Genomic DNA, 13,996 nt, shown 5'->3' with positions numbered 1-13,996 from the left:
GAACTGACAACAAAGCTGAAGTAAATTTTGCGTTTCCACACTGTTCTCCCACATTTATTTCCTTCCATCACATTTCCCCGGCGGAACAACTCAAACAAAACGACAATGGCACCCCCACCGAGAGACGCCCACGACGCTCTCGGCGGGAGGTTTCGGGGATGCGGACCAATCAGGCGCCGCCAAGAGGTTCCATCAGTTACGCTGAGGGTTTCCCATTGAGCCGTGTTATACTGCCACTGAAATAATGTGCATAACCTAATGAGCGCAAGTCAAAACACAGGAAATTGGTCAATGGCGTGTTCGGAAACAATTTACTCTGGTGTAAAATTATGTGAGCATTCAATCAAAAAATTGTAAATAAATCAATAAATATAGGGTGACTAAAAACATGTTACATTTTCACAGATCAAATGAAATGAAAGTCCGGTCATTTCTTGCGAGTCATTGCAAGTTATCTTTCCACTCCCACCGCAAAAAGGCATCAAGAAGCTCCCGGGAAAAAAATCCTGGGAGCGCCGAGAGCAGCTACCACCACTTTTCAAAGAGAATTCTGTCCTGCGGTAAGCCCAGTTCCAAGAGGATTTGGGAAACCGCCTCGATCATGGGCGGGGGTCCGCATAGATAACACAAAGTTCTCTGAGGGTCCACGTGAGTCTCCAACTCAAGCTCGGCGATTCTTCGACCTGGACAGAGGTGATGTTTTGCTTTTATTCCCAGTTTATGTAAATGTGTAGTGACAGCAGAACATACTTTATTCTGTGATTGATCTGCAAAGACTTAAAAGTTTTTAAAATCAGCTATAAATAAGTTTAGATAACATTTTTTGACTTACGGCTAACAAACGGCTGGAGCTGCGGCTCAATATCGGTGGTCTGCTGAGTGACGTGGAATTCGCAAGTTAGCTTGTCAGGAAACTCCTTACACGCCCATAGTATTGGATTCTTGGGGGAGGGGGGGAATCACTCGTCAGTAAAATGAATAAATAAATACATAAATATAGGATATGTGTAATTATTTACCTTAAAAAGCAGCTCCTGGGTGGTCTTAGCACTGTAGCAGAGATGAACCGATCCGATATTACAACCGCCCCCGCCAGAAGCTCGGCTCAGCTGCAACAGATCGGCCGAGTGTGACAAAATAGAATACAGCGGGTTGATGCCCACGCCGCCCGCCACTAGCAGCAAATCCGTCGCGGGGTCCGAAGGTGAGGGGTCGAAGTAGAAGTCGCCGCCGACGCGCATCGCTACTTGCGAACCTAGGGCGCACTGCGGGAGGAAACGACAGTTACTAACCAGACAACGGGCAGACAGACGCACTGAGGCGTTAAAAATGCTTTTGATGTTAAATAGGCAGTAAATATACTTTCATACACATCTCAGCCTAAGCACAAACAAAAAAACAAAACACCCACAATAGTCATTACAGTCACCAGACTTAATGAAAACGCTATCAAATAACCTAAAAAAAAGGATCAGTGTCTTCAAACACGTGTCTCGCTCTACTTTCCCTTATTCATTCTCGCTTTCAAACAGTAGCTGTAGACAAACAAGCAAAAATAAAATAGCTTGAAGAACACATTGTTCAAATTCATACAGTAACTTGAAGGAGATTAAATAAATAAAAAATGAATGTGGCTTCTCTAGAGGGAAGAGATTAAGTTGAGGGGTTGTCAGAATTTTTTTGAGTGCTGCTGTGGCATTACCCTAAACATCAGGAAACGTAGTAGAAGTCCCAATTTGTAGCCATAACTTGTTTTCGTCAGTCTTCAAAAAGTATATATGCCTGTGAGTGTGTGAATATTCATTGTTTTGAGAGTTAAACAGTGCAAAAATTGTTTACTGCGCTAATTTTAATGAGCATGTTTTTAATGGTATTTGCCTAGGGGGATGTCAGGATTAAAGGAATGCATAGCCTATTTTAATGCAGAGGATGAGAGAATTCTTTGTTGAATTGTACAGTTAAGGTCAACTACCGTGTAAGACGTGGCTTGAAAAGCCAATTTGGACTGAGAGGGACTGGTGAACCAAATTCATTTTGTTTCCATTGTAAAAGGGATTTTAAAAAAATGCTTAAAATATATATTAAAAATGAAACATGATCATTCTTTGTATACATTTTTTTTAAATAGAGGAATGTAAAACTAATTGAACGAAATTTAAAAAAAATGTGATTGCACTTAAAAAAATGAAACATGATCATTTATTGCCTACCCAGTTCAAATAAATTGGAAGTCTGGTCATCAATGGCAACCAGCGAGTAAAATTGGAAAGCGTCGCTTTTTTTTACTACAATATTAACAAAATAATCGATCCCTGTGAAGGAGTAGGTCTACCACCTAACTCAGTTTCAAACAATTTGTGATTTTAAAGCGTGACATTTTTACGATTTGGACTAAACGACAGTAAGTTAGGCGCCCCCCACTCACCGCGGTGTGAACCCAATGCGCCGGCGGGTGATTGGCAAACTTGACGGCCAGTTCCACGACACCCTCCCTCTGCAACAAACCCGGAGTGGAGCACATGGAGAAACCTCCCACCTTCTCCACTCCTGGGATGAAAAAATCCACCCTGCGAACAAAAGACAACATTCTCACTTCGATTTCCGTTTCCGCTCTTCCCAACTCGTGCTTCCCTCGCGGCCGGGCCACAATAGAACAAGAGAACGCCCGACTGTTCGAGCGCAGGCCAGAAACGTGCTGAGCCGAAGGTCAGCCTGGGATTGTGCGGAGAGACGGCGACCTTTAACCCCGGCAAGGGCGGCGCTTCTAGAAAGCGTCGTCCTTGGACACGTGACCCCCTTTTTGGCTGTTGTTTCTAGCAAACAAAGACCGTCTGTTTAACTCAACCATGAGCGTCATGAATATGGAACTGCTGTGAAAAGAGCACTTATGTTCCACCCACCCACCAGCATCTCCTCGGCTTCTTCTGCCACCTGGAGACGAACAACTTAGCGGCGCCTTTTTCTCGCAAACTCCGCGCTTTCCATGTATTTACATTCATTATCAAGCACTGCAGGGGAATTGGCTGGCGGGGTTTCGTATCTCGCCGCCGCCCACCTACAGTATGCGCACCGTCGTGTATGTGTTTTGCTCATTAACATTGGCGGCACTGACTGACGCGCACCCCCACGAAGACAGAACTTGTTTCTTTGGAAATTGTCCATTATATTCTTATAATTAAACGACTAAAACATAGATGAATTTGTTGCCTTCCGTCGACTGCGATAGACGTCCCATCCATTCTAAACTATGTAGGCAATAAGTGATCACGTTCAATTTGATTATTCACTACTGCCCCTCCCAATTCGAATGTATTAGATGGCTATCGTGGTCAATAGCAGTAAATGACTTCAAAATGTTGATTTTGCAGTTGGACAACAACAAAAAGTTGAGTCCTTGAATGTGCCATATCGAGTGAAACACTGCCCCCGAGTGGTGAGCTATAGTTCTGCAATCGCAAGAGACGTGCAATTTAAAAAATGAAGATAAATGACTCACCATTGTCCCGCTTTAAAATTAAAATCCGGATGCGCCGTTAGCCGTAGACGTTTTACCGACTCCGACTCGTTTATGATGCCGCATACTTGAGCAGGATACACAGCCTGTGTGAGGAACAGACAGTTGAAGTATTTGCGTTTTATAATTAAATAAATTTTAAAAAATACATTAAAAAGAAAAGGGGAGGGGGTTTACACTTTGTCTTTGGTTGCTCGCCGTCCTCTCTAGATGGTCCATTTGTCTTTTGGAGGACATTCTTCTAATCATAAAAAAAGAAATTTGCAATCTGTGGTTAGTGTTAAAGACAGTTAGAAAATAACAAATTGATCTCGCAATTTTTGGTAATTAAGTACAAGCGCTGTAACAGAATAAAACCAAAATATATATATTTTTTTGACTGATAAGTAATGCGGTTGTAGTTTGCAATGTTGTTAATGTTTAATCTTTAAACAATGAGCCATAAATCTGTTGAAAACTCCAAAACATCTACATTATGATACAAATACAAAAACTACATTTTGTGCATTCTGATGAAAAATCTAAATTGACATAAGTTGCTCTTTTAAAATGGCTATTCACTTTCAACAAGTATATATTAACTTTGTCACTTTACATCTTTGTACGAATTACATTTGTGGGTAAATTACAATCATAATTATGATTTTAATCTATGTTTCTAACAATTTAAGATTGTGCCAATGTAAAAGTAATCAGAAAGTGTTATCGCCACTTTTGAAAGTAGATCCGTCGTTAGTAGTAAGAGAATATTCTGTTATCACCTATGGAAGTTTGGAACCGTATTTTCGGAAAGTAAGGACTAAAACTAAATACTCTGGATACTACAACGTCGAATAGAAAATGTGTAAAATAAAGTTACCGTGGGATAGAGTTGGGAACTGGTAGAAGGCAGCGAAGTAGTCCAGCGGCGGGACACGATAAAGAGAAACTCCGGCGAGCGGACGGCAGGGCGCAATGGACGCTCATCTCTACCTGTGGAGATATCAATGCGCGTTTAAGGTCAACATCTCGCGAGTTGTTCAACAATGACGTAAACACGCGTGTGCCATTTGAACAAAACAATAATCGGGGTATTGAGCCACTACATTACATTAGCTTTCTATCCTTACCATGATCAAAAATGATAAAATTGTGACATTTTAACATCACTCATAGTATGACTTTTTTTTAATACGGGCAAGCATATGTACCTGAACAAAGTCGAACATTCAAGTGATAGATTCTTGTTTTGTGACCATTCACATTCATGCAGTTGTTACTCGGTAGCACTTAGCAGCAATTTTGACACGATCCTTCCGGTTAACGTTCGCTTTCACAATCAGAAACTCGTGGCGTCTTATAACGTGGATAAAAGTCTATCTTACCAACAAGATCGCCCTTTTCTGTCACAACATGTTGAAATCCGTCTCCAATATTGTTGTAACAACCTTCCTCACGTTACAATGGCATGACAGCATAGTCGCTTCTTCTTTGTGTGCTATTCGAGTAGTCTGTCCTCTGTGACGTTTGTCGCCCTCTGCTGTGCGTTCTGAGTCTTGCGCACTATGGCCTTTCATATATTTAGTGCGTAAAATTCTCAAACATAACAGAAAAATATGTTTAATAATGATTCAAATATAATTTTAGATTATAATACTCATTTATGCTCCCAAATTACAATAAAATATTTTTATAAAGAATTGTGATTATAATTACTATTTTACTGTATATTGAATAGTATAATATTTTATATTTTGGCTACTTGTGCAGTTCTTTAAATTGTTGATTTAGGGCAGCGTAAATAAACTTGACCAGAAAAAGTGCGCTAGATGGTGAAGATGAAGAATCATAGTACTGTTAATAAAAATAAAAATAAAGCAAATGTAGAAGTACTAGAAAGGGAAAAATCTAATATCCGGATAAATATCCAAATTGAACGTTTATTAACCTTTCAGTCAATTTTTGTACAATTGCATGAGAAAATCACTTCCCCGTGAGGACCAGCCTGTTCTACGTAACCTCATCAAAGTGATGTCCCCATTGTGTCCCAGCTTTACGTGGAGGGTGTGGACGCTCACTTTGCGACTCATCCACAGTCACATCCAAACATAAGAATACAAAATTAAACACCATGATAAGGTACATGGGTGTGGATAACCTGTCTGAACATTTAAAGGTGTAGTTGTGGTTCACACCAAATTAAAATGTGAGGGAAAGAAAACTAAAGTTTAGCTGTATAAACAAACTAAGTGGTGTCTATGTGACATCACAAACTTCAGAAATGCACAATGACAACTACCTAAACCATGCAATCGTTCGTCTAAGTAAACAAAAACGCACAATGCCATACACTAAAAGTGTGGTTGGTCAGCTCCACCCAGATACAGAGAATATAGAAAGATTTCGTTAAAAAAAATACATAAATAAATATCTTGTAAGGGAAATCTGTTTTAATGGGCCAGCTTTGTTTACTTGGCCTGAAAATGTAGGGCTACTTGAAAATCACAACACTTCTTAGTCACAGCAGGCACTGCTTCCTCAGAGGTGTTTTGCGAGCTGACTCTACCAGTCGGACTGGCTGCTTTGTGCTCTCGTTCCCATGGCGCGCGCATCTCGGTTCAACCTGTTGTTCAATTCCACCACAGTGGCCAAAAGACTATTTTGTGTAGGATTCTGACAGTAACTAACTTGGCTCTTACACCCACGTGGCGTGAGGGCGAGAACCGGTTATTAGTGTCGTCACAGCCAGACGGAGGTCTGTTGATCTGAGAAAAAGTGTATATAGTGATAATGAGGCAGAAAATGACAGGCCAAAATATCCAAAAAGAAAGTAATTGGTGGTTAAGAGGATTTCATGTAGGAGGATGGTAGTGAATCATCATGTTTCAGTGCTCAACAAAGTATTTGCTCTTGAAAAAAGAAATTGCAATATACTGTCAGTTATCACTTAAAATGTTATTTTTAATGATCAAGATGTAACATTCATTTATTTCCCGTACAGCGCTTCCTCACAAGGGTTGCGGGGGGTGCTAAATACGGGTCCAGGCGGGGGACACCCTGAATTGGTGGCCAGCCAATCGCAAGAGAAGGCAAACAAACCTTCACGCACACAGTCATAGCTCGAGGCAATTTAGAGTGTTCAACCAGCTAGCCTATTATTCATGTTTTGGGGAAGTGGGTGGAAACCGGAGTACCCGGAAAAAGCCCACGCATGCCCAGGCAGATAATGCAAACTCCCCTTAATACTCACTCGCCCACTGGGTCGCCTTAAAAAATCATAAAAACATAACTTAACAAAACTTACAAAACAAAACACTGCAAAGTGAAAAACAAAAGCCTTATCCCTTCAATTTTACAAATTTAAACTATACATACAATGTATATATGAATTATTGTTTTTTTATACCAAAATCATGGTTGAACTAAGATTCTGTAACTTCTATACTGTGACCTATACTGTAAAAATGGAACACTTTTTATAGTGGTCTGTTTAGTTTCAGACTAAAGATTTATAATTTCCCCATTTTTGTCATTTTTTTAAACTGTACTGCTTGCTACAAAAAAACTTGGCAGAAAGCAGTGTACAATAAACTTAGAGTGAACCTGCTGTTCTTGTTATACTATTTCACTTTACTGGCCCATTACAATTCATAGTCTGAGAATATTTTTTTATTGCCATTGATTTGTGGAAAGTCAATGTACTCTGATATTTAAACCTTAGTTTAGTTTCTACTGGGACGTTTATGTTTCGTAACATTAAATGGTTGATTTTGGTTCAACCTATTTTCCCCAAAAATTATCCTATTGTATCAAGTTCACAAAGGCGTCGCGCCGCGTACGTTTCAGCGTCTGTATTTTAATCGCGTCGTTTCTTTTGAAGCACTTTTCAATGACACACACAAAATGTCTTTCAATACTGGGTGGGGTCAAACAAGTACAAATACAAAAGATTTTTTTTAATTTTATTTTTTTATTTAAGATCATTCCTTATATACTCCCATCGGGTGCGGGTGGTTAGCGCTTCGTCCTCTGGGGTCAAGTCCAGGTCGGTCCACCTTTGTGGAGTTTGCATGTTCTCCCTGGGCCTGCATGGATTTGCTCCAGCACCCCGGTTGCCTCCCACAATCCAAAAATATATTCAGAAAATGAGATGAGATGAGATGGGCGCGTTGCCCGGCAACGTCAAACCCCGGCCAGGCCACGCAGCGCTTTAAAGTGGGCGGGGCTCACCCGGCCAATCGGGAGCGAGCACAGGTGCGACGAAGGGAGAGTTTCGGAGACGCAAACCTGCTGGTTCAGTCGGCGGAAAACGACACCGCTTATGACATCTCATATCAACATTTTGGAAGATTTCACAAGGAAGGCTTGACACATTTAAACAATTTTCTGAGTGGCGAAGACAACATTTGTGGACATCTTCATCTTATCGTTGACAATCTGCTGTCGCTGTGGCTTTAAAGCAGTGGCTTAAAATTTGAGTTTTTGTCCTGATTTGACTCATCGCAAGAATTAAAATATCCTGCTTTTCTTCAAGTAAGTGCTTTTTTTAGCACGTCTTTATTGCAATCACAGTTTGACTTCGCTTTTTTTCCGCCGGTTTTGCAAAGCAGGTTTTCCGAGATTAGCTGGTGATTGGCGGAACCTGTATGATAAATAATGACAAAGCTAACTAGTTTGTTTTGCGAAATCAGTGTTTCTATTTTTTTGTTCCGAAAATGACCCAGTGAGTGTAAGGTTAATTGATATTTTAATTGTCTATGTTGCTGTCAGATCAGTACAGAAAAAAATCATGGTTTCAGTGCCTTTGACGTGGAGAGACGTCCAATCCATTTGAACCGAGAGAGGCTGGCAGCATGTACGTTATTTTTAAAAAAAAAAACATGCACATTTTCTGTAAAACCCAAGTTCACCTTTTAAAAATTGAAACTGTCCAAACCTAAATTTGCTTTAAAAAATCAAGTCAACTTAAGCACAAACAAGCATTTTTCCAAATGATTGTGAATTATTTTTCATGCAAAAACGCGTCCCTTCATTGTTTTACACCCGAAACCATTTTTTTAAAAATGGGTGTTGTCAATATAAAATGTTGTTGTCCTACCAACACCCACAAGACTGAAAACACGTCTCACCAGTCCTCAAATTTCGACTGGATTGGACATCTATTACCATTAACGAGGTGTTCATTTTGAGCACTTTATTCATGTTGAGCATTTTATTTTTTACATAACCCGCTATAATTTCCCTTTTTAGGTTCCCCCAAGGTCGAAAATGGCAGAAAAGGCCAAATGGTGGAAGGCCTTCCTGCCCAAGAAGAAGCCGGGCAGCGCCAGGGACTCCGCTTCCACTCAAGCATACGGCGCGGACTTTGACCCATTCGCTCAAGACAGGTCCAAAGAGTCCAAACCCAGCGGCGACCAATCCGTACCCCAACAAGAAGCCAACAACGGCTCCTGCCTGTTCAGCGGCGAGACCTACGACGACTCTCACATGGAGTCGCTCTTCAACGAGCAGACTTGCCGCAGAAATCTGAAAGTGTCCCGCTCGGGCAGGCACAAGCAGAAGTTCAGGGCCCGGATCGCCCTTCCCTTCCAGGAGAAAGGTGGGGAGAACGTGGCGCCGGCCAAAGACGACGTCCGGTGACGGTAGGGCGAGAAGGGACTCTGCCAAAACCAGGAAAAGCTTTCCTTGGCTTGAGGTTCTGCGGAAAGGTTAATGAAGGAAGAGGACGAGGAGCCACGTCGTCGATAGAAAGAAGAAAAAAACGAAATGTTTAAATGAAGGATGTGCCTTTGTGAAAAGTGCTTTTGTTTAACACGTTAGGAGGCCTTGAGGGATGTTGTAGTTTTTCTTTTCTTTTTTAAACAATTGCCTTTTTATGAAGGATGAAAATCCAGAAAATATTAATGACACTTTTGGACAAGAGAATGTTGTGTTTTGATCACATGTGAATATTAAAATTAAAGTAACATAAGAGCAATACATGTAATTGTTGCTATTAGTTTGTGAGTTTTGATTCCTTAAAATGACATATATGCAAATAGGGGTGTTTTTTTATTTATCAATTTCAAACAGCCTATCAAAACGCCATTGTTTTAAATAGCATTGTCACGTCAAACCTGTTATTCTACCCTTTTACCACGAGTGGTCGCGACTTCTAAGCTGACTTTCCCTAACCTGCCAGTCAACAAAATGAAGCCAGTCCAAAATAAACACTAATGGGTGATGTTACAAAATCATATCTCACGATAATTGACTGCCAGGTGAGTCACAGGATCAAAATAAAAAGCACAATGTGAATACCTCGCCCAAGAATACCTGTTTGATCAACACTTTTTATTCCCTTTGTTGCAAAGCCGAGCGATTATGTTTGACGCCGTCGTCTAAAAGTCGGATAACAAACAAGAAAAAAAACCTTCTGAATTGTAGTTACTGAATTTTCTGTACATTTCTGCAAATGTTGTCAATATATTTTTGAAATTGACCACGTGTGTGTTTTCTACAAAATTGCAAAATGATTATGTGTTCATTGAAGTTAATTGCCCGTAAAGACGTCTGAGATCCTCTTGTTATTATTATAATTGCAATATTATCATTTCTGCCTTTAATTATTTTAATGCAATAGTTTCACTTCTTTTATTGTTCAACTAGTACACCCAGACTCCTTGTTTTAATGACTAATTTAAGGTGAGTATCCAAATACATTGTGTACAAAAGACTTATATTTGAATGCCATTTAAATCATTTACTTATACATGTGTTTAATTCATTTGAGCCTGGATGTGACAGGTATTTCATCATTCAAATTTGACTCATATTTCCCCCTCCCCATCTTTCTTCACAGATGCGAGGGGTCCTGTCCTGCCCCCTTATGCAACGTGCGCTATCGCACTTCAGTCCGCCACACACAGAAGAACTCCTCAACTACCGGAGTCAGCAATCAATAGTCCAGTGTTCAAGTGCTCCAGGCTGGACCGTGAAGCCAAATAGAAAAGAATTCAAGTCATTTGACAACTTTGGCAAGGTCATTTGGCTTCATGAAAACAGACCCCTGGCTTGAAAAACTCTCCTTGTTCAAATTAAGGACCGATTTTTGAAGGTAAGCCTGAATTCATTGTTTTTTAACATACGTTTTTCATGTGTCAATGTCACAAAACTACTTGTAAATAGTTAGACAACACAGCCTGTTTAAAGGTCCGTACTGGCTCACACATTTAGGGCAATTATAAATAGTAACGGAGGGCACGGGACTAAAATGGGGAGGGGTACACGTGCAAAAGTATTAGGACACAATATGTTGCAACTGGGAGACATTTGGCAGGTTAAGGGTAGCACAAAACCGACAGGAATGCCTTTCAGGCACTGAAAGATGGCTGTCTATTACCTCTCATACAACACACAGCATTGTTCAACTCCCCGAGTGCCACTTCAGGGCATTGTGGGAAGACAGCGTGAGGACGGCGAGATTTCTGTTTCCTGTTTTGACCTGAAAAGAGCTTCCCGGACAGGAAAAAAGGGAGATAGGTCAACGTGAATGTGGACGAGGTAGCAGCCACTGACGTTGTCTTCTTTAGTCGAGGTTGTCGGACATGCCGGTGCCCCCGCCGCCCCCTCCCCTGGCGCCGCCGCCGCCCCCGCCACCCCCTGCTACTGCACCTCCACTGGTAAGAAAATATCTCTCGACGCTTTGATGCTAACTGGTTGTGCTTCTCTTTTGGCTTAACACCTGCAGGTTGCTTGCATTATTAATGGAGGCCGAGTGTTATGTTTCCTGAACCGGTGTTCCGTGTCCACATTGTAAATGTGTCGTGAAGAAGTCAAATGTAACAATATGAAATACTGGTTGTCATGTTCATGTGTTGCAGTTTGCAGTGGAGTCTCCTAAAAGTGGAGGTGGTGGAAGGAGCGCTTTGTTAGCCGAAATCCACAAGGGAGCTAAACTCAAGAAAGTCACACAAATCAATGACCGGAGCGCCCCAGTTGTAGACAGTAAGAAAACAACCTGCTACTCGTTCTTAAATGTTAGTGGTATTGGCTAACACAGTAAATAGTGCATAGGGCCTAAAAATGCTTGTTTCCCTACAGAACCCAAGGTCACGAGTGGAGACGTGGCCAATAATCTTGGTGTGGCTCATGGTCCAGGTGAAGGCGCGGCACCGGTAGGACCTTCCTTAGGTGGACTTTTTTCGGGGGGGTTCCCCACCCTGAGGCCAATAGGGCAACGCGACTTGGCAGGCAAGACGCCAGGTTAGTACTTCATTCATTCCAATATGTAGATGAGTAGTTGCTACCAGTTCAAATGAATTGGACATCTCTTATCATCAGTGACAACCAAATATACATGGAACATTAATGCATGATTTTGCACGTGTGTTGAAGTATCCCGCTCGAGCTCCCTCAAACCGCTGTGGAACATGCCCAATTTAGCCGACCTTTTCGGCCCCCTCGGAGAAGCGGGCCCCCGCCCTTTGGTCTCGTCCTCCGCCCCACCCTCCCCGACTCACGTCGGAAAGCACCTGGCCCCCCTCCCCTCGGCCACTTGCCCTCCGTCGGCACCGACCGCCCCGCCTTCTGCTCCTCTTCCTCCTCCGCCGCCACCACCGCTCCAAACCTTCCAGGACCGCTCCTCCAACAGGCCGCCGCCTCTGCCTTCCTGCCCACCTCCCGCACCCCCATCTCAGGTTGCCACAAAGCCCACCTGGCTCCCCATCCAGCAGCAGCAACCCTCGACGCCTCCCCCTCCTCCATCTCACAACCCTCCTTCCCTCCCGAGAGAGCGCTCCTCGTGGTCCTTCTACCCACCGCCGAGCCCCACGGCCCACTCCGAAATTGCCAGGTTCCCCATCTTACGTGACTATTCCCCTCTGGGACCGCCGCCCCCTCCCCCTCTCCCGACCTCTTACACCCCGAGCCCCTTCCCGCCACCTCCGCCCAAAATCCCCGCAGTGGCCTCAGCGAGCTTCCGTTTTCTGCCACCGTCGTACCCTTGCAACGCTCCGACTCGCCGACCGCCCGCGGTTCCTAAAAGCGCAGGTTGGTCCGCATCCACTTTGAATGCATTTTTCATGTTGAAGAACACCCTTCTCCATTTTCCAAGCAGGTGTCAGTCGTCTGGCTCCTCCTCCAGCTCCTCCGGCGCGTTCACCCTCCACTGAGCTGTCCGGCCGCATTCCTCCCCCTCCGCCGCCGCCTCCTCTTCCCCCCTCCAGCGTCAGGAATGGACACTTGCACACTCTGGGTGAGTCAATAACGACAGCTCCCCGGTAATTACGACGGCCCCAGGTCTTAGCACATTGGTCACCGTTGACGATGATAAACATCCACCTTATTGTGACTGATCAAAGACACTGATAGGGTCACATTGGAAAATAAACTTGGGACAATTTGTAACGCTACTTATAGTCATGTAGCATGTAAAATAAAACGGAAAGATGAAAAGGTCAACTCGGAGTGAATTAATAGAGTTGTAAATGAGTTAAAATACATAGAATCGGATTTCATTACATGACAGTACATTTCGAATAACATGTATTTTGAGATTTTGGTAATACTCAAATTTTCAAGTTTTTGACTTTATCCCTACATCTACTCTCGAGCGAGTGCAAGTCTCCCCAATGGTCTCCATAGTATTCTTCTTGGTCAATATCTCGTTATGTAAAGATTGAAACCTTACCAGCAGGACATTAACATCAAAATTGCTTGTTCACTCCATCCAGATGACTTTGAGTCCAAATTCCAATTCCACCCTGTTGAAGATTTACCTCCTCCCGAAGAATTCAAGCCTTTCCCTCGCATCTACCCGAGTAAAGAAAACAGAGGTAAAAAGCGGCACCAGAAAAAAAAACAAATCTAAACTTCCTCTCTCACCTTCATCCTGTTTCATTCTTTTCACAGTAAACCCTGCCCCCCTTGGGATCAGATCACACATCAGATGAAATTCATCCCGCACAATTCCTGGATACAAAGGTTAGGAAACCCACAAGAACAACACACCAGACTATTACTTCAGAGGAAGGCAGGCAGGCAGGCATGTGTTTGTTGCATCTCGTACTACATACAGTAGGTGACCTTTGACCTTTCCTCAAATGGAATGTTTTGAATGTGAGTGAGAGGAGGGCTCTCCACGTGAGCGCACACAAAAATGCTTTCTAGTGACTTTTCCACAGGCCATTTTGCACAGGGCTTCTTTGAAATAGATTGAGGGGAATATTTGTGCAGGGAATAAATAAGAGTGCATCTGAGCTGTTTTAGGATTAATCTTCACAAGTGGCTTTTAGCTAAATTCTCTCGTGTTGCAGATTAATCCATTTTTTGTGTGTACTTTTATATCTTAGACAAGTATCATTGACCTGACAGCTACTGTGATTATGTAAGTGTAATTTTGTATACTGGATTCATTACCATGATGATTTAAAAAGATTCCTCATCCAAATGTATTTTGACAACACTGCTACCTGTTGGCCAAACATTTGAAACGCAATAAATAAAGTCATTTTATAGATCACA

General features: G+C 42.5%; 4 protein-coding genes across 7 annotated transcripts in view; 3 read left to right on the top strand and 1 right to left on the bottom strand.

The window, feature by feature from the left end:
- Positions 1–11,081, top strand: part of rftn1a (raftlin, lipid raft linker 1a) — a 26,748-nt gene extending 15,667 nt beyond the window's left edge. For 2 of the 3 annotated variants that reach the window (XM_077590973.1, XM_077590972.1), the window contains exon 11: positions 10,335–11,081. The gene's annotated coding sequence lies outside the window, so the exon portion shown is untranslated. Of the gene's footprint in view, positions 1–405; positions 694–10,334 lie in introns of all 3 variants that reach the window. The other variant, XM_077590975.1, reaches the window with a different exon arrangement.
- Positions 22–5,028, bottom strand: oxnad1 (oxidoreductase NAD-binding domain containing 1). Of its 2 annotated transcripts, none has more exons than XM_077590976.1 (8): positions 4,879–5,028; positions 4,374–4,486; positions 3,692–3,755; positions 3,497–3,600; positions 2,426–2,567; positions 1,020–1,265; positions 833–941; positions 22–683 (listed from the first exon to the last, which is right to left on the bottom strand). In XM_077590976.1, the coding sequence occupies exons 2-8, from the start codon at positions 4,478–4,480 to the stop codon at positions 526–528; spliced, it is 930 nt and encodes a 309-aa protein (XP_077447102.1). In that variant the 5' UTR covers positions 4,481–4,486; positions 4,879–5,028; the 3' UTR covers positions 22–525. The 2 variants fall into 2 exon arrangements, with proteins under 2 accessions (XP_077447102.1, XP_077447103.1); XM_077590977.1 differs by having other exon boundaries at positions 3,692–3,752.
- On the top strand, positions 7,800–9,337 carry LOC144067332 (uncharacterized). Its single transcript, XM_077590981.1, has 2 exons — positions 7,800–8,026; positions 8,744–9,337. Exon 2 carries the CDS (start codon positions 8,762–8,764, stop codon positions 9,131–9,133), a length of 372 nt encoding a protein of 123 aa, XP_077447107.1. The 5' UTR covers positions 7,800–8,026; positions 8,744–8,761; the 3' UTR covers positions 9,134–9,337.
- Positions 11,080–13,996, top strand: wipf3 (WAS/WASL interacting protein family member 3). Its single transcript, XM_077591309.1, has 7 exons — positions 11,080–11,154; positions 11,335–11,479; positions 11,576–11,737; positions 11,870–12,523; positions 12,591–12,728; positions 13,207–13,308; positions 13,385–13,996. Exons 1-7 carry the CDS (start codon positions 11,080–11,082, stop codon positions 13,423–13,425), a joined length of 1,317 nt encoding a protein of 438 aa, XP_077447435.1. The 3' UTR covers positions 13,426–13,996.

The sequence above is a fragment of the Stigmatopora argus genome, chromosome 21 (assembly GCF_051989625.1).
Source record: "Stigmatopora argus isolate UIUO_Sarg chromosome 21, RoL_Sarg_1.0, whole genome shotgun sequence".
Classification (NCBI taxonomy): Eukaryota; Metazoa; Chordata; class Actinopteri; order Syngnathiformes; family Syngnathidae; genus Stigmatopora; species Stigmatopora argus.
This window is presented reverse-complemented; position numbering and strand designations above follow the sequence as displayed.